Consider the following 26,282-nt stretch of genomic DNA (forward strand, 5'->3'; position numbering starts at 1 on the left):
GATCGTGCACTATGTAGGCTGCCGAAGCTGAAGTCCCAACAGGTCCCATAAGTGCTCGACTGGCGATAAATCTGCCGACTTGGCCGGCCAAGAAAGTGTCAACCTGGTGAAGGCATTTCTGGGAAACTCTTGCTGTGTATGGACAAGTATTGTACTGCTGGAAATGCCTCTTGGAAGCCCTGCCATGAGAGGCAACACGGGGCAGCAGGATTTCTGGCACATATCACTGAACTGTTAGTGTCTTTTGATCACTACTAGGGTGACCGAATGTCATATGCGACGGCTCCCCAGATCATTACACCAGGAGTTGGGTCAGTGTGTTGCTCCACCGCGAAGACAGGATTAAAGCTCTCAACACAAGGCCTCCATACTTGAACACGACCATCATCCACTCTCGAAGATAACCTAGATTTATTGCTAAAGACAAAATGGTTCTAGTCCGTATAAGTCCAGGCTTCTAGTTCACAACTCCACTGCAAACAAATTTCCTCCTGATAAGTGCCTGGAAATGGCAGTGACAGGGTTTTGTGATGAAGGCGCCACCTGTGTCTGGATGGTGGGCAACAAAACTGTTGGAGCTGCTTGTACTTGTTGGCGTATCAAATGATCCTCACTACTGATGGTCTGTGTGGGGCATCTGTTGCCTGTTTGCCACGTGTGCCCTCACATAACCACAGTTCCTAACATTTGCTAACAGTTTGGCCGGTACGGCAGGCAGATCATCAAAATGGCCATCCTGCTTCTCTCATTCCGAAGATGTTCCCCCTCTCAAAGTCTATTAACTGGGCAAAATGTCTTTGTGTGCATCATAGAGGCGTCTAGCAGTCAACGATCTTTACACAAGAAGTACACTGCACAAAAGTAGTCTCTGAGAGCCTTTTTATAGGGCAACAGGGGGGAAGTACTTTCCGACATCTGGTGGAAGACCCAGTGTGTAATCAGACCACAACTATAATCACTTACATATCTACCTGAGACATAACTACATGCCGAGGTTGTAGCAATCTGATATTTCTATCTGGGTGCATTATTTTTTTTTGTCAATGAGTGTATATGTATGTTTTTGACAAATACGGTGTTAAACATAGCTGAAACCCTCTGCTTGCTTGTATTAACTGACCTTCTAAATGTTCTAGGCTATTCAACAATAGACTGATGGATGAATGCATGAATTCTGTTGCTTATGTGTTGAAACACAAGCAGAACTTTCTGTCCTTAAGGTAAAGATAAAAACTTTGCTGCAAATAATAATATAAAGTGTAGCTCCGCATTGCAGATGTCCGCAATGATGATGGCACTTGTGTGATACAGAGAAAAGAGGAGTCAGATAATAGTCACTCCCTTTCTGACAACAGACATTCAGTAGCTCTAAGCGATGGAAGGATCTCTATTGCTTTAACGTAATGTATTTGGTTGGATACTTGAAGCAAAAATAGAATGAAATGAATTTCTAATGGCTATACAATGATCAGCCATAACATTGACCCTCGTGTGCTACCAGTTTCAAAGTGCAGGACTGCAGTGAACAAGGTTGGGGTCAAATAACCATGCGAGGGTTAAAACCACTTGCCTAATAATGTGCAGGTCCCCCTTGTACCATTAAAAGGCATAAACTATACAAGGCATCTGAAGGTGTCCTCTGGTGTCTGACTTCAAGACATTAGCATTAGAACCTTTAAGTCTTGTAAGTTGTGAGTTGAGGCCTCCGGAGATCGGACTTATTGCACTAACACATCCCACAGATGCTCAATGGGATTTGGATCTGGAGAATTTGGAGGCCAAGTCACTACCTTGATCCCTTTTGTCATGTTCCTCAAACAATTCTTGAACTATTTGTGAAGTGTGGCGTTGAACAATGTCCTGCTGAAAGAGGCCACTGCCATTAGGTTGAATGGGGTTGGGGGGTACTTTCTTGAAATAATGTTTAGGTAGGTAGTACATGCCAAAGTAACATCCACATCAATACCAGGATCCAGCGTTTCTCAACATAACATTGCTCAGAACATCACACTGCTTCCACCAGCTTGCATTCTTCTCGTAGTGCCTCCTGGTGCCACCTTTTTCCCAGATAAGGACATGCAGCGGGCCTTCCAAATAATATAGAAGAAAATGTGATTCATCAGACCAGGTCACCTTCCAATGCTCCATTGTCCCGTTCAGTGGCTTATGTGCCCATTGTGGGCACTTCTTGCAGTGGACAGGGGTCGGCATGGGCACTGTGACCGGTCTGCGGCTACACCGTCCCATACACAGCAAGATGCGAAGTTTTGTGAGTTCTGACACCTGTCTGTTATAGCCACTAGCGATAACTTTTTCATGGTTTTGTGCTACGTTAGCTTTTCTGTGGGATCAGACCAGATAAGCTAGCCTTCACACCCCACACATCAGTGAGACTTGAGTGCCTCTGACCTGGTTACTAGTTCACTAGTTGTCTTCCCTTGGGCCACTTTTGGTAGATACTAACCACCAACCTACAAAACCAATCCTTTTAAAGATGTTCTGACCCAGTTGTCTAGCCATCACAATTTGGACCTTGTCAGAATCTCTCAGGTCATTTGCCATTTTTATTTAAACCATGTTCTCCATGCAATAACATAAACATTCATATACTCGCCTCTCTTGGCTCCCCGCTGTGTTCAGTGCCGCCAGTCCGTGTTGTAATGTTTACAAGCTGCAGCAGCCTGTTTACTGGACATCACAGGCTGTTGCAGCCAATGACAGAGCTCAGTCCCATACACAGGATAACTGCAACCTTTAACTCTTTCCAATCCACTGTCTGACATCTGAAGACATTTTCATTGAAGGCTGCACAGCTTCCGATGTCGGAAGATGTCCAGCAGGGTATTCTTACTGTCTATTACTGGCTGCTCTGTTGTTGGGGGCCTTTCCAGCATGTCCAATACCGCAATACTGGCTCTAGCCAGCAGATGGCACCATTGTATAATGGCAGAAAGAGAAAGCGCCCTAGGAAACCATGAATCAAAAATTGGATTGCAAAGGGTTAAACAAATACTGGGCTTATGCGTATTTGCTGCGTATGCTAACTTCCCATAGCCTATATTAATATCAGAAAAATGGCCATGTTACTTATTAAAGTACTGACAGGACAAGGAGACAAAAGCATCACCTCCCTTAAATGCAAATAGCCCAAATGCAGAATAGAGGAGCATAGCACAGATGCAAAGTCCCGATGAACAACCGCACACATGACCACCCCATAATGAGGAGAGTGGCTACACAGTACTACACTTGCACATAGATATAACATATGAAGGGTGTCAGGCCTGTTGACTCGTTTAGTGCACTGTGCAGATCCACAGCTCAGAAATAATGCCAAATTACAATTCGGCAGGCTGCTCTGCACCTCAGAAGTGAACCACACTGGCACCAATACCGCAGGCTCTCCCAGCACTGAAAGCCGTACTGCCAGGTACAAAAGATACTGATAAATACTTATAAATGCAAACAGGCAGACAGCCAAAGCAGTAAATGAAGGAGCATTGCAAAAGTGCTAAGTACTGATAAATAATAATCACTCACAAGCCTATCTTGCAAAAGGGGGTTCATCAGTACTTTGCACTTGTGATATGCTCCTCCATTCTGCATTCAGAGGGGTGCTGTTTTTGCCTTCCCATCCTTGTCCTATCAGCACTTTGGTAAGTAAAATGGCCAATTTTGCTCAATTTTCCCTTTTTCTGTGACCTGTAACTTGGTGCGTATTTATGTGCCAAAATAGGACATGCTGCATTTTGTTTCACGCATGTAATACACACATGAAAAAAATGCAGGTGTCAGTGGCCCAATAGAAATCAATGGGTTTCTAGTAGAGATGAGCGAGCACCAAAATGCTCGGGTGCTCGTTACTCGGGACGAAATTATCGCGATGCTCGAGGGTTCGTTTCGAGTAACGAACCCCATTCAAGTCAATGGGCGACCCGAGCATTTTTGTATATCGCCGATGCTCGCTAAGGTTTTCATTTGTGAAAACCTGAGCAATTCAAGAAAGTGATGGGAACGACACAGCAACGGATAGGGCAGGTGAGGGGCTACATGTTGGGCTGCATCTCAAGTTCCCAGGTCCCACTATTAAGCCACAATAGCGGTAAGAGTGGCCCCCCCCCCCCTCCCAACAACTTTTACTTCTGAAAAGCCCTCATTAGCAATGCATACCTTAGCTAAGCACCACACTACCTCCAACAAAGCACAATCACTGCCTGCATAACACTCCGCTGCCACTTCTCCTGGGTTACATGCTGCCCAACCCCCCCCCCCCCCGCGCACGACCCAGTGTCCACAGCGCACACCAAAGTGTCCCTGCGCAGCCTTCAGCTGCACTCATGCCACACCACCCTCATGTCTATATATAGGTGCGTCTGCCATGAGGAGGAACCGCAGGCACACACTGCAGAGGGTTGGCACGGCTAGGCAGTGACCCTCTTTAGAAAGGGGCGGGGCGATAGCCCACAATGCTGTACAGAAGCAATGAGAAATATAATCCTGTGCCACCTCCATCTGGAGCTGCACACGTGGGCATAGCAATGGGGAACCTATGTGCCACACACTATTCATTCTGTCAAGGTGTCTGCATGCCCCAGTCAGACCGCGGTTTTTTATAAATAGTCACAGGCAGGTACAACTCCGCAATGGGAATTCCGTGTGCACCCACAGCATAGGTGGCTCCCTGGAACCCACCGGCTGTACATAAATGTATCCCATTGCAGTGTCCATCACAGCTGAGGTAACGTCCGATTAAATGCAGGTGGGCTTCGGCCCACACTGCATGCCCCAGTCAGACTGGGGTTCTTTAGAAGTGGACACATGCAGTTACAACTCCCTGATGACCCATAGCATGGGTGGGTGCCAGGAAGCCACCGGCGGTACATAAATATATCCCATTCCATTGCCCATCACAGCTGATGTAACGTCAGCTTTAATGCAGGTGGGCAAAAAATTAATTGGATTACACTGTAGGCGAGGGCCCCAAAAAATTGGTGTACCAACAGTACTAATGTACCTCAGAAAAATTGCCCATGCCCAACCAAGAGGGCAGGTGAAACCCATTAATCGCTTTGGTTAATGTGGCTCAATTGGTAACTAGGCCTGGAGGCAGCCCAGTTAAAATAAAAATTGGTTCAGGTGAAAGTTTCAACGCTTTAATGAGCATTGAAACGTATAAAAATTGTTTACAAAAATTATATGACTGAGCCTTGTGGGCCTAAGAAAAATTGCCCGATCGGCGTGATTACGTCAGGTTTCAGGAGGAGGAGCAGGAGGAGGGGGATGAATAGAATACACAGATTGATGAAGCAAAAAGGTCCCCGTTTTTGATGGTGATAGAGAACGATGCTTCCATCCGCGGGTGCAGCCTACGTATTGCTTAGGTATTGCTGCTGTCCGCTGGTGGAGAAGAGAAGTCTGGGGAAATCCAGGCTTTGTTCATCTTGATGAGTGTAAGCCTGTCGGCACTGTCGGTTGACAGGCGGGTACGCTTATCCGTGATGATTCCCCCAGCCGCACTAAACACCCTCTCTGACAAGACGCTAGCCGCAGGACAAGCAAGCACCTCCATGGCATACAGCGCGAGTTCAGGCCACGTGTCCAGCTTCGACACCCAGTAGTTGTAGGGGGCAGAGGCGTCACCGAGGACGGTCTAGCGATCGGCTACGTACTCCCTCACCATCCTTTTACAGTGCTCCCGCCAACTCAGCCTTGACTGGGGAGCGGTGACACAGTCTTGCTGGGGAGCCATAAAGCTGGCAAAGGCCTTGGAGAATGTTCCCCTGCCTGCGCTGTACATGCTGCCTGATCTCTGCGCCTCCCCTGCTACCTGGCCCTCGGAACTGCATCTTCTGCCACTAGCGCTGTCGAATGGGAATGTTGCCATCAGTTTGTCCGCCAGGGTCCTGTGGTATAGCATCACTCTCGAACCCCTTTCCTCTTCGGGTATGAGAGTGGAAAGGTTCTCCTTATACCGTGGGTCGAGCAGTGTGTACACCCAGTAATCCGTAGTGGCCAGAATGCGTGTAACGCGAGGGTCTCGAGAAAGGCATCCTAACATGAAGTCAGCCATGTGTGCCAGGGTACCTGTACGCAACACATGGCTGTCCTCACTAGGAAGATCACTTTCAGGATCCTCCTCCTCCGGCCATACACGCTGAAAGGATGACAGGCACGCAGCATGGGTACCCTCAGCAGTGGGCCAAGCTGTCTCTTCCCCCTCCTCCTCATGCTCCTCCCCCTCCTCAACGCGCTGAGATATAGACATGAGGGTGCTCTGACTATCCAGCGACATACTGTCTTCCCCCGCCTCCGTTTCCAAGCGCAAAGCGTCTGCCTTTATGCTTTGCAGGGAACTTCTCAAGAGGCATAGCAGAGGAATGGTGACGCTAATGATTGCAGCATCCCCGCTCACCATCTGGGTAGACTCCTCAAAGTTTCCAAGGACCTGGCAGATGGCTGCCAACCAGGCCCACTCTTCTGTAAAGAATTGAGGAGGCTGACTCCCACTACGCCGCCCATGTTGGAGTTGGTATTCCACTATAGCTCTACGCTGCTCATAGAGTCTGGCCAACATGTGGAGCGTAGAGTTCCACCGTGTGGGCACGTCGCACAGCAGTCGGTGCACTGGCAGATTAAACCGATGTTGCAGGGTCCGCAGGGTGGCAGCGTCCGTCTTGGACTTGCGGAAATGTGTGCTGACCCGGCGCACCTTTCCGAGCAGTTATGACAAGTGTGGGTAGCTTTTCAGAAAGCGCTGAACCACCAAATTAAAGACATGGGCCAGGCATGGCACGTGCGTGAGGCTGCCGTGCTGCAGAGCCACCACCAGGTTACGGCCGTTGTCACACACGACCATGCCCGGTTGGAGGCTCAGCGGCGAAAGCCAGCGGTCGGTCTGCTCTGTCAGACCCTGCAGCAGTTCGTGGGCTGTGTGCCTCTTCTCTCCTAAGCTGAGTAGTTTCAGCACGGCCTGCTGACGCTTGCCCACCACTGTGCTGCCACGCCGCGAGACACCGACTGATGGCGACGTGCTGCTGCTGCTGACACATCTTGATTGCGAGACAGAGGTTGCGTTGGAGGAGGAGGAGGAGGGTGGTTTAGTGGAGGAAGCATACACCGCCGCAGATACCAGCACCGAGCTGGGGCCCGCAATTCTGGGGGTGGGTAGGACGTGAGCGGTCCCAGGCTCTGACTCTTTCCCAGCCTCCACTAAATTCACCCAATGTGCCGTCAGGGAGATATAGTGGCCCTGCCCGCCTGTGCTTGTCCACGTGTCCGTTTTTAAGTGGACCTTGGCAGTAACCGCGTTGGTGAGGGCGCGTACAATGTTGCGGGAGACGTGGTCGTGCAGGGCTGGGACGGCACATCGGGAAAAGTAGTGGCGACTGGGAACCTAGTAGAGCAGGGCCGCCGCCGCCATCATGCTTTTGAAAGCCTCCGTTTCCACAAGCCTATACGGCAGCATCTCCAGGCTGATCAATTTGGCTATGTGCACGTTTAACGCTTGAGCGTGCGGGTGCGTGGCGGCGTACTTGCGCTTGCGCTCAAACAGTTGCACTAGCGACGTCTGGACGCTGCGCTGAGAGACATTGCTGGATGGGGCCGAGGACAGCGGGGGTGAGGGTGTGGGTGCAGGCCGGTAGGCACTCATGCCTGTGTCCTCAGAGGGGGGTTGGATCTCAGTGGCAGGTTGGGGCACAGGGGGAGAGGCAGTGGTGCAAACCGGAGGCGGTGAACGGCCTTCGTCCCACCTTGTGGGGTGCTTGGCCATCATATGCCTGCGCATGCTGGTGGTGGTGGCTCCCCAGCTGACCTTGGCGCGACAAAGGTTGCACACCACTGTTCGTCGGTCGTCAGGCGTCTCTGTGAAAAACTGCCACACCTTAGAGCACCTTGGCCTCTGCAGGGTGGCATGGCGCGAGGGGGCGCTTTGGGAAACAGTTGGTGGATTATTCGGTCAGGCCCTGCCTCTACCCCTGGCCACCGCACTGGCTCGGCCTGTGCCTACACCCTGACTTGGGCCTCCGCGTCCTCGCCCGCGTCCACGTCCTCTAGGCCTACCCCTACCCCTCAGCATGCTGTATTACCAGTAGTGCAGAAACAGAACGCTGTAATTAAATGTGCCGCTTATTGGCCTGTGGTTGGAGGCTGACTTCGCTTACGGAACGCACAGCAGAGGCAGAAAAAGAATTCTGCGCAAGCCTGCTGTAACACTTAGCTGGCTGCGTATGAATTAGGACAACTACCCCCAGCAGAGACCCAGTACACTGAGGACAGTCACAGGCAGCCCAAATAGATTTTTTTTCCCAAATGTTTTTGGAAAGGCCTACTGCCTATATACACTAAATATGTCTTCTGTCCCTGCCTCACCACTACTGGCCCTGGACAATGTAAAATTACTGCAGGACGCAATGCTCTGCACGGCCCATATACAAAAAAAAAAAAAAGTGCAACACTGCAAAAAGCAGCCTCCACACTACTGCACACGGTTAGATGTGGCCCTAAGAAGGACCATTGGGGTTCTTGAAGCCTAAAATAACTCCTAACGCTCTCCCTATAGCAGCTCCGGCACCAGCAGCACTTTCCCTGAACTATGTCAGAATGCATCTGTGGTGAGCCGCGGGAGGGGCCGATTTATATACTCGGGTGACACCTGATCTCGCCAGCCACTCACTGCAGGGGGGTGGTATAGGGCTTGAACGTCGCAGGGGGAAGTTGTAATGCCTTCCCTGTCTTTCTATTGGCCAGAAAAGCGCGCTAACGTCTGAGAGATGAAAGTGAAAGTAACTCGAACATCGCGTGGTACTCGTCACGAGTAACGAGCATCTCGAACACGCTAATACTCGAACGAGTATCAAGCTCGGACGAGTACGTTCGCTCATCTCTAGTTTCTAGCACCACGTATTACACGGGTGACATACACTTGTATAAGTGAGCCTTTAGATGTTAATATTACTCCGTAGTACCAGTACTGGGTCACTACACTTCCACCTTACAAAAGTGAGACTTCAAGCTTAACACATCCAGGCTGGGAGGTGTTTGAATTTGTAAGGGAGTCCCCCATTTAAAGACATCACCTATGAACCAAAGTACTCTGGTGATCTCAGCCTATTCATGTATGAATGGCGCTATGTGACTCTGCAGTAGTAGATTTGGGTCCATTGCTCTACAATACATTCTATGTGTAATGTGGTGCTGCTGCTCAAGGTTGTAGCTATAGGAGGTGTAAAGGTAGCAGTTACTCGCGAACCTTGGTGCTTGAGGATGATCAAAGACCCCTTGGTCGCATAAGAAAATCTTAGTATCATAACTGGCACATGCTAAGTGGGAGCCCTGTTAAAGATTTTTTAACTACATCCAGGGCCTTTACATTACGTCTCCACTGCTGCTATAAAAGCATTGAAATCAAAGCATAACATCTATGTACATTCTTCCTCAGGCTTGGAAATAACTTTATCACTGATGTTGGTGGACAGATCTTAGCAGATGGCCTAAGTGAGAATAAATCAATTAAATATCTAGGGTGAGTAAAGAGACCATTATATCAATAGGATTGGTGTTTTTTTTCTACTTAATGTAATTTACCTGTAATCCGCTGTTTCACTTTCAGACTTTGGGGAAATCAGGTGGGCGATACTGGAGCAAAAGCTATTGCTGATGCCCTACAGGATAACAAGACTGTGATATGGCTCAGGTAATTATTCTGTGTTTAATTAATATCTGTTTGTAGATGAGTAAGAGAAATTCATGAAAGGTAATTTCAGAATATTGTAGTCCCAGAAGACGAACAGGGAGTGTTTATGGCCTACAACCGATCTCTCTCACTATCCCCAAAAGTTGTAACTTTTGCGATGCTACCAAGCTGATGACATCTCCACATTGTGACAGTGTTTACCTGCAGACAGGAAGAATATAGTCATATTTGATCTCCATTTTATACATAGAGATTGTCATGTCTGACCAAGCCTAAACTGAAACAATGACAAATGATTAGGGAAGGCTGGGAGACATAAGGCACACCAAATGTTATGGAGAAGCTAGGCAAATGAGACAACAGATGTAAGGGTAAGCAAGGGACTATCCCGATCTAGCTATGGCTGAACCTGCATATTAAGCAGAGCACCTACTCTGAAAATGGTGACCCTGCAACAGGAACCTGGGGATCTCCCTGCATGTCCCTGGATGGAATTTGGGGCTACGCAATGGAAGCATGAAAGCAGAACAGACCAACAAGTATGCAAGAACATACAGACTGTGAACAAAAGTACAAGTAGAACTAAGATGTCACTAGAGGGCAGAGCAAATAGACATGAATGAACGTTGCTAAGATAAAACAAACACTGCAATAGTAATACTCAAAGATGAAGGCAAAAATCTACTTGGATAGTTGAGCATCATTCATATTAGGGGTGTTCAACTCTTGACCCAGGGACAACATGTGGGCTAGGATTCCATTTGGTGGGGCCTCAGACTATTTGCACACAGAAATGCTTATCCATGTAACTTCCATGTCGGAGAAAAGAGGAGTAGCAAAAAGCTCATAATTGGGGAAAGGCAAATACTAATGTGCACTGTGTAGCTCTTGCTAGGTCCTCCATAGCACAAACAGCAAAGCTAACAGACATCAATACTTTTCCTATCAATTGTTCATCTCCTAAATTCATAATAAACACTCATAGAACAGAACTGTCATGGCGCTGACTATGCGGCATCTGAGTGGCGGACGGTTGTTGTGGGTGAGACCACGGGGCTCTCAAGATGGTTGTCACGGGTGGTTCTGTGATCTCTCCCCAACAGTGGTGCAAAGTGGCCCAGTTCGGCTGCACGCAATGCAAAATGAACAGACAGATGTAAACAATGGTAATTACTATTAACAGTGTTGTCACGTGACGCCAGTACCTCTTTTCCAGCAAAATGGTTACTCGTTGTTAATCGTTGTTAAATAAAAGAGTCCATAAAGATAGTCTTCAAACCAGAGGGACATTGTCTTTTTTTTTACTCATATAGTCCAGCTTTGATTTTTCCAAGTATTCAGCAAGTTGACAGTCTCAGACACAACACTACTGGTAGGCTTCCTTCTGATTACACTCTGTTACTCACACACACATTCTACAAGGAGACATTTCCAGATAACTGGAGGTTTTGGAGGGGAAATCTTAATCAGATATTTATTGCATATACTTCTGATATCCCATGAATGTCTCAAATAATAATATCCCTTTAAGTTTAATTTCGGTCTTTGGAAGTGGTTCCAAATGACAATATGGCCCCCGAACCAGAAAGGGTTGTGCACCCTTGATTTATAACAACAAGCAGAAGTAAGAAAAAAAGAAGAGCCAAAAAAAAGATAAAGGAAACTTTTTACAACAGAAGCAGGATGGAGACTATTATAATATTTCAGGGTGCACTGAACAACGAAGACCTGGGAGGAAGAAGAAAATTAGTGAAAATGTTGCAATTAAAATTGTTAGACATCATATATGAATATTTCATATTATTTTACTTTATTGTAACTATCATAAATCATTCTCTTTTATTTTCAGCTTGGTGGGCAACAATATAGGAAGTGTAGGAGGAGAGGCGCTGGCTGCCATGTTGGAGAAGAACACTGTATTAGAGGAACTTTGGTAGACATTTTTATACAATCCCATTATAGCAATATTACAACACTGCATTGCATCTCTATGCAACCTCTAAGCTCTATTGGTCTGTAGTTACAACAGACATAACTGTCTATTCATCCTTACTGTACTTTTGTATGCTTTCAATTCATGTGTGCCATATGATCAGATGTCATATTATGGAGGTGTTCTTCCCTAGGAACAATGCCTCAAGGGAAGAATACCTCCATAATATTGTGCTCCATGAAGGTATTATATGGAGTGCAAACAATAACTTTAAATATGGTATACCTGCTCACTTTGCTAATTAATAGGTATCCCTCCTATTCACCGGGTGCACATATGGATTTTCTGTAGCAACAGTCTTCAGCTTCAGCCAAATAGGAGGGCAGTTCAAGAATGATTTTCTTTTAATTAAAAGTGGCCTAAATCTGTTAATTAAATATATAGTAAAGAGTCTTAAAATCACCTGTTTTTTAGTTTAAAACAACATAAATTTAAATGAGAGCTACAGTATAAACACAATTTTCATAAAAAGGTTTTCAATGCATTTTTTTGCAGGCTTGATGAAAACAAACTTCGAGATAGTGATGCCATTTTGATAGCAAAGAGTCTTAAGAAAAACGATGCCTTGAAGGTTTTGAAGTAAGAATACTGATGAGTGAAGTCATATTCAATATCTGATTGAGGGCTTCTTCAGATATCCATATTTGCGCATGTTTTTGCACTCATGAAATATTAGCACACAAAACACAGAGAATAGAACACATGGATTTCAATGGGTTGGTTCTCATGAACATTTTTTGCATAATATGCTGCTCAAAACCATGGGGAAAAGAACACATCTGGACCTCCTTAGGCTAAAGAGCCGCTAAAATCACGGTGGGGGTGTTTTACAGGTGAATGTAAACATGCCATGCATGCGCAAAAAAATACAATACTATGCGCTGATACACAAACAAAAATGACTTGTTCACACACAAATACATTATGCTGAGGCGAGCGTATTTGCGTATATGGTCGCCTGAAGAAGCCCTGAATAAAGTCTTGGTTGTCTATGTATACAGTCATGTGTACATATATATCATGTGTACAGTAAAATATCTATATGGGTAAAGCTGCTCATAGATAACACTGGGGAACAAAAAAAAAATGTCTCTGAAATCTCCCTTATCTCGAGGGAGATTTCAGGGATGGAAAATTTTAATGTTGATAGGGGGATTGGAGTGATATGTCATATCTTGATAAGCAGACCTGATGGAGAAAAACTAATGGCATTTTCAGAATCCGTAACCCCAAAATACCCCCAAAAAGTTCTAACATCTCAGACACCATAACATCCAGGCTGGTGACTCTGTTATTATTTTATTTTATTTATTATTTTGTTTATTGGAGTTAGGCCTCATGCCCACGGCCGGGTCGGATTCCGCCTGCGAAATATCACAGTAAAATCACACTCGGCGCCCCTCTGAGACCCTATACTCAGCTCTCCGGATCCGTCGCAAGCGTCTCGCCTGGTGTGCCGTCACGAAGGAGCAGTGCAGCGCATGACACTACGGCGCTGGGCTGTGACAGGGATTCTCACGGTACTTCCGCAGTGCTCACTGCAAAAGTATCGCAGGACGGACAGCTTCCATTGACTGCAATGGAAGCCGTCTATGTGATTTTTCGCACAGAATAGAACATGCTGCGATTCTCCCCCGCGAGCGGAAAATCACAGTTGATTTCTGCTTGTTGGCAGGGGAGAATCATTTAACATGTCAAAGACATTTTCTTACCTGTCCAGATCCAGAGAGGAGATCCAGCATGGCAGATGCATCCAGGCGCGCCAGCAACGTGCCGGACGTACACGCAGTACAATTTAAAAAAAAAAATCTCCTGCTTTCCCGCGGATCTACGGCATGTCCACAGTAATGTATGTTGCTGTTGCTATATGTTGCACAGGGGGTCGCCAGTACTGATACATTTTCCCTAATGTCCTTTCGTGTTGTCTCAGTATAGGAGCCCATGACAGAACTTTTCCTCCACCATTGTAATTTTCTGCTTTCGTATTGATAGAATTTCCAACAATGATTTCAGTAGAAGCGGTGTATCTGCCTTCGCTGAAGCTCTGGAGTCCAACCACACTATTACTGCCATCTGGTAAGTACCAGTAATTGGTCTTATTCCCATTGTGTCTTATGGTAAGGTATTGCATGTCGCTTATTGTCTGCACTTCTGAGTTTTCTGCATTGTTCAGGTTCCTACATTATGGGCACCCATGAGATCAGCTGTTATCACTAACTGATGAATGTACATTTTGCTACAGCGGAAGTGAAGCATTCCACAATCTTAATGAGGGGCTTGTACACACTGTGGCTTTCTGCCGCACAAGCCTGCGGATCTCTAACTGTTAGGTGGCAGCTGGGCTTTAAAGGGGACCTGTCACGTCCCCACATAACATAGAGTAAGTTATGGTGCTCTTAGTGGAAGTGACAGGGAGCCGGGAGATCTATTTTTTATACTCACCAACTGGCTCCTGCGGTGCCCGAGGCTGAAAACCACACAAGGCATTAAAACTCTGTTATCAGAGTGCCATGCGTCGTGCAATCTTAAAAGAGAGGGGAGCACTGCAGGAACCAGGTAGCGGGTTAGTACCGGGGCCCCGGGGGTGAGTGCGGGGGGAGTGGAGGGGGGAAGAGAGAGAGAACTCCCACCCTGTTCCCCACTGCTACCCCCCGCTCCACCCCGCCGCTCCCCGAATCTTTTCGCCCGAGTAGGCAGTTACTCGAAAAAAGCGATGCTCGATCGAGTAATTGTCTTAAACGAGCACGTTCGCTCATCTCTACGGGTTAGTATAAAAAATACATCACTCGTCTCCCTGTCACATCCCCTAATAGCACTATAACTAATGGTTATGGGACGTTACAGGTTTCCTTTAAGTGAGTCTACATGCTACCTGTCAACTCCAGGTGCCACCCGGAAATCAACAGAGATCGGTAGATTGTTGAGCCAGAGAGCCTCAGCGTGTATCGGCACCCTTTAATGGTTTTCCTATGTAATGCATTTATGGGATGTCCAAGAATATGCCATAAATGAGCCATGTTAGAGGAGGATTTTATTTTTTGAAGTGTGAAGGGGGTTGGGGGGGGGAGTCGGGGATGGGAATCCCTTCTGTCTTGAAATGTATTGTTTAGGATTAGAAAAAGGTTTCTCAGTTTTTTCCAGACATAGCATTTTTTTCAATCCCTGCCATTGCTATAGGAATGTGGCTATCAATCAGATACACTTCAGCTGGTATTTCCCTCCATTCATCCTGCAAACGTCTGGTGAGTTCTGCAAAAGAGGTTAGACGCTGTTCACATTTATTGACTCCACATTCCAATTCATCCTAAAGATGTTTAGTAGGGTTCAGGTTGGGACTCTGCAGGCCGGTCCAATCGTGGAACATCCATATCCTCCAACCAACATAAAATGTTGTTGGATTTGTAACAAGACCTGTTGTCTTATTGGAAGTATTGCTGACCATTCTCAGAGTATGGTCAGCAATACTTGTTGGCAGCACATAATTGTCTAGAATGTCAGGGTACATCTTCATGTTGTCTTGTCACTACCACCAATGTACTGAAATCATACCATGTAAAACATCACCAGACCATAAAGGAAATTACACTTTACTTAAAGGGGTGGTCTCGCGAAACCAAGTGGGGTTATACACTTCCGTATGGCCATATTAATGCACTTTGTAATGTACATCGTGCATTAAATATGAGCCATACAGAAGTTATTCCACTTACCTGCTCCGTTGCTAGCGTCCTCGTCTCCATGGTTCCGTCTAAATTCGCTGGCAGCTTGCTTTTTTAGACGCGCTTGCGCAGTCCGGTCTTCTCCTTCCAGCACGAGCCGCTTCAGTGTGCTCCCCGCTACAGCTCTTCTGCGCATGCGCAGACGAGCTGTCACTGCTCGGGAGCGCGCTGGAGCGGCCATTCTGTACCTTCCTCTGTTAGAGGAAGGTGCAGAAACTGGAGCTGCCCAGCGGAGAAGCCCAGCCCAGCCCAGCAGCCCCGAGAAGCCGCCCAGGTAAGTGATGGGTCGGGGGGTGATCTTGACTAACAGGTGAAGGTCCCGGGCCACAGCGGTAGGCCCCGGAGCCCAGCGCTGGGCTCCGGGGCCTTCACCTGGGCTCCGGAACCTAGCGCTGGGCTCCGGGGCCTTCACCTGGGCTCCGGGGCCTAGCGCTGGGCTCCGGGGCCTTCACCTGGGCTCCGGGGCCTAGCGCTGGGCTCTGGGGCCTAGCGCTGGGCTCCGGGGCCTTCACCTGGGCTCCGGGGCCTAGCGCTGGGCTCCGGGGCCTTCGTCTGTTGTCAGAGTCTAGCGCTGGGGAGCCGGGAGCGTAGCGCTGGGGAGTCGGGAGCATAGCGCTGGGGAGCCGGGAGCGTAGCGCTGGGGAGCCGGGAGCGTAGCGCTGGGGAGCCGGGGGCTAGCGCCGGTTACCTGCTGCCTGGCGGTGGGTGACTGGTCGGCAGCTGCGGTGGGTCCGGTCGGCGGCTGCGGGGCGTCTGGTTGCCATGGAGACACAGCTGGCAGCGTCTCGGGAGCGCGCACGTCGGGCTGCAGCAAGCGAAGGGAAAAGAGCCGGTGGCCATCTTGGGGAAACTTTTATAAGTTGCTGAAACGCTGGAACGGTAAGTACGAACCAGCTAGAAAAGTCATTTACAGGGGGGCTTAGTTATGTATGCTTAATTAGGGGGACTGGGAAAAAAAAAATTCACTGCTTCCTCGAGACATCTCCTTTAACTATTGGTACAACACACATTTAGGCAGTAGATGTTCCCCAGACATCCTCCACATGCAGGTATGTCCATCTGATGTGAAGATGGAGTAGCGTGATTTGTCACTCCATAGAACATTCTTGTATTGCTCAACTATCCGTTGATGACGCTCCTTGCACCACTGTAGACGGGCCGATGCATTGTACTTCATGATGAGCGGCTTGTGTGCAGCGGCATAACCCGTATATCCAATAGTGTGCAGTTCCCATCACAAACTATCACTGACACCTCCAAGGGTCCGCCACCTATGTAGAATGATTTAGGACATGTGATTTGCTAATAAGACATGATTCATTCTACTGATACGGGTGTCCAAATAGTTTTGGTAGGTAAGTGTACATCTACATACCTTGAATTTACCATAGCCACATTTTCCTGGAGTGTGAAGCTATTGACTGAGAACCGGAGTCTGACTGAGCTCTAACCTCTGTACCGCCGGCGAACCCTTGGGAAGCGCTGTATAGCAGCACAGTGACTCCTCTTTCACAAGTGTGTAATGTCATGTAGAAACCACAACTCATGACCAGAATACTCTTGATAACACAATAGTGATGTACAGCTGAGGCTATTGCTTCACGGAGGAGAAAGACAAACAGCCCACAGATGACCGCAGACATTCAGTGGAAGAGGTTGTTACAGTTATATATGCCAATCGACAAACTATTCTCTCCCTTTAATATAGCAATACTGGCAAATAAAACATTATTAGAATGCTTAACTGTTCTGTTTAGGACTGTTAAGGTGGTTTCACACTTTCGCAAAAAAAAGCTGCTTCCGTTTTTGATGTAGTCTCTTGTGCCAAAGCGAGAATTAGATTCAGCAGGAAGTAGAAAACCTGCTTTTACACTTCCCATTCCTTTTAAATCCACTTCTGGCATGTAACACTGTTTCTTTTTTCAACAAAACATCAGTGTGAAAAGCCAAACTTAGGGTGTTTTCACACGACCGAGAAAATCGTGCAAGATTTAAACATTGCGAGACGCACAAACCACGCACAAATATGAACCCCATTTTTTTGAATGGGGTCATGCACATGAGCAATGTTTTCCTGCATTGCGGGAATTAATCAGGGCATGGCCTATCCTTTGACATTCCCTCGGAACACCTCGCATCGCCCATTGTTCTCAATGGGGCCGGCGTAGCATTGCACAGCATGCGAGGTGCGCACGAGTGCGATGTGAGGTATACCCATTGAAAACAATGGGAAACACTCTGCGGCAGAGGATTGCTACTTCCCCAAATTGATGAGAGGGTTTTAACACAAAAACGCCTCACATCCACGGGGGCATCACTCGTTGGTGAGCGCGATATCAGGCTAACATTCACAGCCCGATATCTCACTGCTGTGAAATTAGCCTTAGGCTTCCCTCGGATATAGCCTTTCTTCTGGTGTTTTTTTTAATAAAGACATTTAAAGGGCCGCTAACTTTACAGACAACTTCTGCTCATCTACTAGCTTCTGTTAATCTAATAATTTCTGTAATATACTTGCATTAAAATGATGTTGCTTTACTGGTATTAATCACGTTTTAAGTGGCAGCCTCTAGGGTCTCCCTTCCCACTTAAAATCCATTTTCTGTCATTAGGTACAGAGCTTATTAATTTAAAGGATGCTTTCTTAGCAGCAGGGGGAGGAGCTATCTTCACCGACAGCTCTGTGAAGATAGCCCCTCCCTGTATTGGAAACATCCTTGTACACAGGCTGACAGGTCTGCAGACTCTGTGATAACAATCTCCACAATCTCTGCCTCTCCTGCTGTTACAGCATCTGTGTGAGTCTTTGCACACATAAGGCTAGGTTCACACGGGGTAGATTTGCCGCAGTTTTGCTGCGGTTTTTCCTTTGTGGTTTTTCTGCAGAAGAACAGCTTCTGCGGCTAAACCGCTTCAAAGGTTCTTTTTGGCTTGCAGATTTTCTTTCATATTTTGGCCACTTTTTCGGCTCGAAAAATCCGCAAGCGTTTTTTTCCGCAGCGGTTTTTTATTTTTGCAGCGTATTCAAGTGCGGATTTTGCTGCGTCCATAGAGGCTGTGGGCAAAAAAGCACTGTGGAAAATCCACAAGAATTGACATGCTGTATATTCTAAAACGGCGCCGCAGCTGCTCTAAAACCGCCCTGTGAGAACAGCTGTTTGGCCAAACACATTTACACTGCATTGCACTGCAACAGCAAACCGCAGCAAATCTGCACCGTGTGAACCCAGCCTTAAAGTGGTTTTACCAATCATTTGGCCAGAATGTCTCTGACTGCCTAAAGCCCCATTTACATGCAAAGATGATCGCTCAAAATGTGTTCAAAAGATAGGGGTAATGACAGTTAGAGCAATCATTATGCATAAGCTGCTAAGGGGGAAGGAATGCATATTATTAGCTTCATTTGCATGTAAATGAGGTTCCCTTCTCTGAATGCAGATAACAGCAGGTGGTCTGTTATCTGTATACAGCCCTTTTTTTCTGCCACAGGACTGCAGCTGAAAACAATGTTATCAGCACTCCCATGGTGAATCACAGCCTGCGGTCCCTGCTATCAGCTGCCCGACAAAACAATGGATTTTAACTCAACATAAAATCATCGTTCGGCCGAAAAGCTAATGATGGTAGTATTTACATGCAATGATTGTTGCCTAAAAGACATTGAGCGATAATCGTCCCATGTAAATGGGGCTTAAATCGGTACTGGTGCATCTTGTCTCCACCGGAAGAATGTGTAGAGACATGGGTTAGTCAGCTTGACATGTAGGGGATGGCCTGGTGATGCCCACAGGTGGTGATTGGCTGATGCAGCCTGTCACTTTCCCCACTGGGCCTCACATCCCTGTTCTTGACAGTGTCCCATATGCACTGGCATCTACCCTTGTGACCCCACAGCTGATGAGACAGTGTCCCATCTCCACTGCCATTTTCCCGTTGCGACCCTGCAGAAGTGCATGTCTCTGGTGTCATCTGGCTGACATGTCTCTGCTCACCTACTCCATGACGTTCTCTAATGGATCTGGCACCCTCCTATCTCTGCTCCCGTCGGCCTGTGAAGTGTGTGCTGACCTGCACCCTGGCAGCCTCTAAAAAATGGATAGATGGCTTGCCCGGAGGAAGACACAATGCCTGCAGAATTACTTTCGCCGCTCCCGGCAGCAGGCTCATGAAGAGCAGCAGGTTACTCTTCCCTGTCAACCTCTGAACTCTGCTGGGTGCTGCTCTGTAACTGTGTCTGCCTCCACACTGTGGTCCCTGCTGTGCTGTCAGTCTGTTCCTGGCCGGATGGACCGAAAGCACCACAGCGCTGGGCGCTGTAAATGTGTTAGCAGCCGGACAGCAATACAACAAATCGCCAGCTAGGGGCCTGACATGGGCGTTCCCTCTTGCTAAGGGCTGTCAAACCCCTAGCTTCCGGTGGAGACAAGATGCACCAGTACCGCTTAAATCATCCTGAAAAAGCAGATGGATGGGCATTCAGATATTGCCTTTCTGTTGATTGGACCAGAGACCATGCAATGCAGCATAGGAAGTTAGGGCAAGGGAGTGCAGGACAGTGAACTACTTTCAGAATGCTATGCTTGCTGCACACCCTTCTCCCTGAAAGTGGATTTCAAAACGGTAGAACAATTGAAAAATGGGGAAGACCGCCTGAAAATCAGAAGTTACAAACAAGAAACAGGGGGCAAACAGCAGCAAATGAGAGTGCAAGGAGACCGTGGTGTATTTTAGAAAATGTGTTGAAAACTCAGATACACTTTAAAGGCCACCTGTCACCAGGTAAATTCTACCCAATCTACTGACCTGCGATAGAAAGAGCAGTAAGATTTCAAAAACTGATGACGCCAATAATGAGTTGAATTTATCAAGCAGTGACTTTCTCTCTTTATCCTCTTTACACCCTAGGCTCAAGGGAACTAAGCTCACGATTGAAGAAAAGGAGAGATTTGAACAGTTGGATAGACTCTTTGTCAAGGGGTGATCAACACATCTAAAAGTTGCCCATACGGACTAAATCTGATGAAAATGGACAATTTCAACTAAACAATCATTTGACTGGTGAATTTTAACAAAAACAGACTGTTTCAGCAAATGAAACACTGTCATCGTCTGGAAAGAAGTCGACTACGTCTGAAATGTTCGTCCTAAACACAAGAAAGATCTTTTGTCTTCTTTGAAAGAACGCTCTAAAACTTGATCCACCTTCACTTATTGAGAATATTAAACAAACGAAGCTGCAAAGCTTTTAATGTTCTTAGGCTGTTGCTCTGTCCATTGCCCATTCTTTACACTGCAGCTCGACAGAAGCCTCGGCAGGAAGTCAGTAAATAAAAAACTGGTTTCCGTTACATCAATAAACCACAAGCTGGTTTCCACAAGTTGCTTTGGGTTCCCTGATGGTAATGTTTTAATTGTAATATCACCCTTTCCTGTTTGAGCTGTAGTTTGGTGGTAAGTATTGAGAGGCCATTCTGTCTATCGAGTCCTCCATATTTTAGTAACTCACTAGGTTGTTATGATTAATGGGGATTAGGAGAGTGTCAATTAGTGAGAGAACAAATATTGATGCTAACCCCCCCTCTCCCCCCAAAAATTATGTGTCAAAACATGTAAAGGAATCTAATCACATTTATTTATAAGGCACACCCGTATTCCACATTATGAGTTATGTCCCCATTGGGGCTCACAATTTTTAAATTCACTTATTAGTATCTTCTTGGAGTGTGGAAGGAAACCCATGTAAACACACGCAGAACACACAAACTCCATGTAGATGTTGTCCTTAGTTGGATTTGAACCCTGGACTCCAACACTACAAGGCAACAGTGCTAACCTCTGAGCCACCATGCTTAAGTTCATTAAAATTGATGTTTTTTCTTGAGGACAGGCCATCAATATTAGATCGGTGGATATCCAACTCCTGGCATCTCGGCTAATCAGTTGTTTGAAGGCTTCTGTATGTGACAAAACTGCAATACCAAACAAGAAAAGCAAATGTCAGCAGCACAAACCAAAGTCCAAACAATGAGGGAGCAAAAAATGTGCACACTCGGTATGGGATCTGGACTTGTAGTCCGGCTACAGTATGAGGAGATTCCCTCTCTATTGCCATAGGACGGGCACGTCTCCCGCACATGCGCGGACTATTCTGATGATGTTATGGGATCCAGCGGCTCCCGCATGATGCGGACGCCATTTACGACACAGACCTATGACGTAGTTCATGGGGACACCATGGTCTTTGATGCTCTGCACCTGATGCCTCCCCCACAGAACCAATTGGATGTTGGTAAGGTGAAGGTGTGTCTTTTTGCTTTGTGTTGATTGGTTTGTTATATATATATTGCTGCTAATGTTTCAGTGTTGGCAGGCTTGACAAAGGCTGCTGTGACAGCCGAAACGTCGCATGTCAGTTTTTCTGTAACCAGCGGATTTTGAAATAAAGATGATGTTTGGAACTTGAAAAGTCTTCTATGGATTCCTACCCTGTGCTGCTCCTTCGCAACTGCAATACCAAGCAGTGCCACTGTGCCCCAATGAAGGGGCCAGAGCACTCACAACTGCTATGATGGTTCCGAAAATGTAGTTTTTATACTCACCTGGCTTCTCATTCCCATGCTGTCATTCGTGGAAGTCAGTACTGGCAGATGCATCTCTACTCTTCCATAGAGGACAGTGTATGTGCACATGCAGCCTGCAGAGAGGAGTTTGCTGTGTGCTTGCAGACACACTGTTCCCTATAGGAGTGTGCACACACAGCTGCAGACAGGAGTCTGCTGGTGACAACTTTCACAGTGTGACAGTGTGAGAAAAGGGAGTCGGGTGAGTATAAAAACTACATCCCTGGACTGCTTGGAACCTGACCTATAAGCACTATAAATTAGTTTATGCTGCTCATATGTGGTGACATGTTCCCTTTAACCCCTTAACGCTCCATGATGTATAGTTGTGTCATGGTTTTGTATGGAGGGGGATCAGTGGTCGATCCCACTCCATATAATGTGGGTGCTGGCTGTTTCTTACAGCTGATACCCACCTGCAACAGCTCAGATAAGCAGCCCTGATTGATGAGTGGGGGCCTGAACGACCCACCGCGATGAGATCGCAGGGTACCGTGCAGTTGCCATGCCAGCCGGTGGGCCTTTTGAAAGCCACCGGGGCTGCCATCGCAGATTGACTATCAAGCCACATCTGTGGTAGATTGCCTGTCAGATCGCAGTACCATTGAAAAATACAACTTGTCCCTCAAAAAGCAAGACCTCAGACATCTACATTGATGCCTAAATAAAAGAGTTAGGAGTTTTTAAAAGAGGGAATGGAAAAACGAAAATGAAGAAAATAAGGCCGCGTCCTTAAGGGGTTAAAGAATAAACTATTTATACACTAGTACAATGCAGTACTATAATTGTGTGAACTGAACCTAAGACATTGGTGACATACTACTAGGTTATTCATGGTGGTCTGACTGCTGGGATTCTTGCTGACCACTAGAAAGAAGCAGTAGAGCTGTCAATCAGCCATTGGTGGTATGTTCTAGCGATAGGTCATCAGAGTCTGTGGTGGGCCAACCTGCTTGGAGGGAATCTGGCAGGTCCTATGAGCCCCATAGCATCAAAGTTATGAGTTCACAGGACATGGGCCACTAGATTTAGGAGTGTTATTGTTATACTCGCATGTCTTGTCGTTCTAGCGCTGCCATCCTGTAAACGTGACGCGCGTTGCGCAGCATGGACTTCTTCAGCATGTGCTTATTGTCCTTTCACTATATCATAGGACACATTGCTATGAGCCTATAACTTTAATTTTTGGGGCTGTGCCTGCACCATCTGCAGCTGGAGCGGGCTGTAACTGGCAGCCAGGATCTTACTGCAATGGTGGGTATAGGAGAGAACTGTGCTTCCCGCCACTAACCCCTTACATGCCAAAATCAATGTTGATTGCAGCATATAAGGACTTTTAAAAAGTGGAGATGAAAATCTCAAAAAAACGTTGCGTTCTTAAGTACTGAACTAGACACTATTCTTAAAGGGTTAAATGTAAATCAGTCTTGCAGCGAAGGACATCAATATATAAGCTCAGGCCAGTTATAATGATTTAAAAATGCCTTTTGAAAACTGTTCTGTCCACACACAATTGTAAGAGATAATAGTGTTTGAACTGTTCTGTTTCCAGCGCTGTGCATGACATATACACCCACATCCTCTGGTATATTTGGAAACACAATAATGTGCCCATTGTTCTGCTTCGTTGTGCTATGTAACCCCGTATTATCTTTTCCTGTTTTATTGCCTGGCTTCTAAATATTTTAAACCTACAGTTCTTCTTTTTCATCAGCTCAATATTCATTTCTAGAACTTCCCAACTTTGTATACAGATAAAGTACAAAACTTTATTCTCTACCTAAGTCAATACAAACATGGCTGACATCAAGCTTTAACTGTACCACACTTGTATATTCCTTTTTAGTGCTGAGAGAACCAAAGCCGTAGAACCCTGTTTTGGGTCAAACTTTACTAAAAGTTTGGTTCGGTGCAAACCTGTACCTCAGGAAGTTTGTCTTGGCCGAATCCACAAAAATTATTCTTTTTCGTTTGTTTAAAATGAAGGAAGATGGACGAAAAAGATGGAAGAAGAGGACAAAGGAGGAGGGAAAAGTAGAAACAAAAAATATATTTATGGCCACCTGCAGTCGGCGTTGATGGATCCTGCTGCGAGAATTCTTGCAGTGGGATGCGGACCCGTGCCCCTGCACAGCCCTGCGGCTTACCTGCTCCTGGCGTCTCCTCTCTGCACTGTGTGCGGGCAGCCACCCAGCCGGCGCATGCGCAGAGTGGAGCCGGCCTGTCACTACTGACATTTCTGTTCGGGCCTCTACAAGACCCACACAGAAATAGCACATTTCGCAATTTGTTTTCCGCGTGTCATTTCACGCGGACAAATCACGGCCGTCTGCCTAGGATTGTGTTATCTAATGCAATCCTATGGCAACAGGCACGGGCTGAAATTTCCACCCGTGTGCGGGGCGCCTTATTTTTCATTTTCTATTTTCCTTCTCGTTCTAGCTTTTCCTTCTTTCCTTTTTCTTCTTCATTAACTGTACCTTAAAGGGGTTGTCTCGCGAAAGCAAGTGGGGTTATACACTTCTGTATGGCCATATTAATGCACTTTGTAATATACATCGTGCAATAAATATGAGCCATACAGAAGTTATTCACTTACCTTCCCTGCGCTGGCGTCCCCGTCTCCATGGCTCCATCTAATTTCAGCATCTAATCTCCCGATTAGACGCGCTTGCGCAGAAGGGTCTTCTGGCTTCTGTTCGGTCCGGCACGAGCTGCGTTCTGGCTCCGCCCCTTCTACGTGTTATCGCGTAGCTCCGCCCCATCACGTGTGCCGATTCCAGCCTCCTGAGTTCTCCTGACCAGGCTGTAGTGGCATTTAAGATGACCTTAGGAATATAACAAAAAAAAACTAAAATAATTATGTTCTTGTTATGAAAATACCAAAATGGTGCCTGCTTCCCAAAACTAAAAGTGATCAATTCTCAGCTTATTATAAAAAATCTGAAAATAACAAACATAACAAAAATTCCCAAAGATCCTCACCCGCCATAGCATTGCTGTATAATGCAACCATAGTGTGAATGAATAAAGCCTCATGTCCACGGGGAAAATCAGGCCCGCTACGGATTCTCCATGGAGAATCCATAGCGGGTCCCTCCTGCCCCGCGGACATGAGTGCTGAAAAAGAATAAATAAGAATAAACTTACTCGCAGCAGACCGGGAAGGTCTTCTCTTCTTCACGGCCGGATCTTCTTTCTTCGGCCGGCGGATGTACTCGGCACGTCGGCGGTGTGCCGCGCTCATGCGCCGGGCCGAAGCAAGAAGATCCGGCCGTGAGGAAGAGAAGACCCGCCCGGTCCGCTGCGGGTAAGTTATTCTTATTTTAGGTCTCCCGCAGATCCGGAAGGCTTCCATAGGCTTCAATAGAAGCCTGCGGGAGACCCGCACGAAAATGGAGCATGTCACGTTTTTTTTCATGCTCCTTTTTTTTTTTATTCCCTTTTATTGACCATCCGTGGGTATTTATCTACCTGCGGGTGGTCAATGCATCCCTATGGGATGCGGATCCGCGGGCGGGAGAAGAGTTAAAATCCGCTGCAGATTTTAATTCTTCTTTTGCCCGTGGACATGAGGCCTAATAGTTTAGTATTAGAAGAGTTATTCAAGTTATCATTTATTTTTAATCAGTGTTTACCATGCTTGAAAATAATATCCTATAATCATCTCTCCTGGGACCACGCGGCTCCAACGCTGCATCCTCAGGTCTCACCTCTTATACTTACACGCTGTATGCAGAACAAACACAGGCTGCTCAAGCCAATCATAGACCTCAGAGCTTGAACACTAAGGTCTGTCACTGGCTGCATCAGCCTCCGACATCCCGTAAACAGGCTGACTGCAGCCTGTAAACACACTGTCACAAGGAAAAGTGGAGCTGGAGCTGCAGGGACCTGGGAAAGGTGAGTACAAACTTTTTTTTTATTATTTTCAGGCATGGAGAGCAGTAATTACAAAAAAAGTTAACTTGGGCAACACCTTTAATAGTAATAATGGCCCACCCCTCTCTGTGGCCCCTTATATTATTAGTGTCCACAGTGTAGTTTCTTATAGTACCTTTATAGTAAAAGCACCCCCAATGTGGCCCCTTAGTAATAGTGGCCTCAATGTGGCCCCTTAAAAATAGTGCCCCCAATTGTGGGCTCTTACAGTAAAAATATGGCCCCTTAGTAATAGTACCTCCAGTGAGACAGCTTAGTAATAGTGCCCCCAAATCTGAGCATTTACAGTAATAGTGCCTCAATGCCCCCCCCCC

The 26,282-nt window shown here is 46.7% G+C and overlaps 1 protein-coding gene across 3 annotated transcripts in view; it reads left to right on the forward strand.

The window, feature by feature from the left end:
• The window catches only part of NOD2 (nucleotide binding oligomerization domain containing 2), a 73,199-nt gene extending 51,327 nt beyond the window's left edge, over window positions 1-21,872 (forward strand). For all 3 annotated transcript variants that reach the window (XM_066583960.1, XM_066583961.1, XM_066583959.1), the window contains exons 6-12: window positions 1,137-1,220; window positions 9,440-9,523; window positions 9,611-9,694; window positions 11,544-11,627; window positions 12,183-12,266; window positions 13,680-13,763; window positions 20,312-21,872. In XM_066583960.1, the coding sequence (XP_066440057.1) occupies window positions 1,137-1,220; window positions 9,440-9,523; window positions 9,611-9,694; window positions 11,544-11,627; window positions 12,183-12,266; window positions 13,680-13,763; window positions 20,312-20,387 (580 nt within the window). In that variant the 3' untranslated portion in view covers window positions 20,388-21,872. The remainder of the gene's footprint in view (window positions 1-1,136; window positions 1,221-9,439; window positions 9,524-9,610; window positions 9,695-11,543; window positions 11,628-12,182; window positions 12,267-13,679; window positions 13,764-20,311) is intronic.
• Window positions 21,873-26,282: the final 4,410 nt, after the last annotated feature.

Source organism: Eleutherodactylus coqui, chromosome 11 (genome assembly GCF_035609145.1).
Source record: "Eleutherodactylus coqui strain aEleCoq1 chromosome 11, aEleCoq1.hap1, whole genome shotgun sequence".
NCBI classification, from domain to species: domain Eukaryota; kingdom Metazoa; phylum Chordata; class Amphibia; order Anura; family Eleutherodactylidae; genus Eleutherodactylus; species Eleutherodactylus coqui.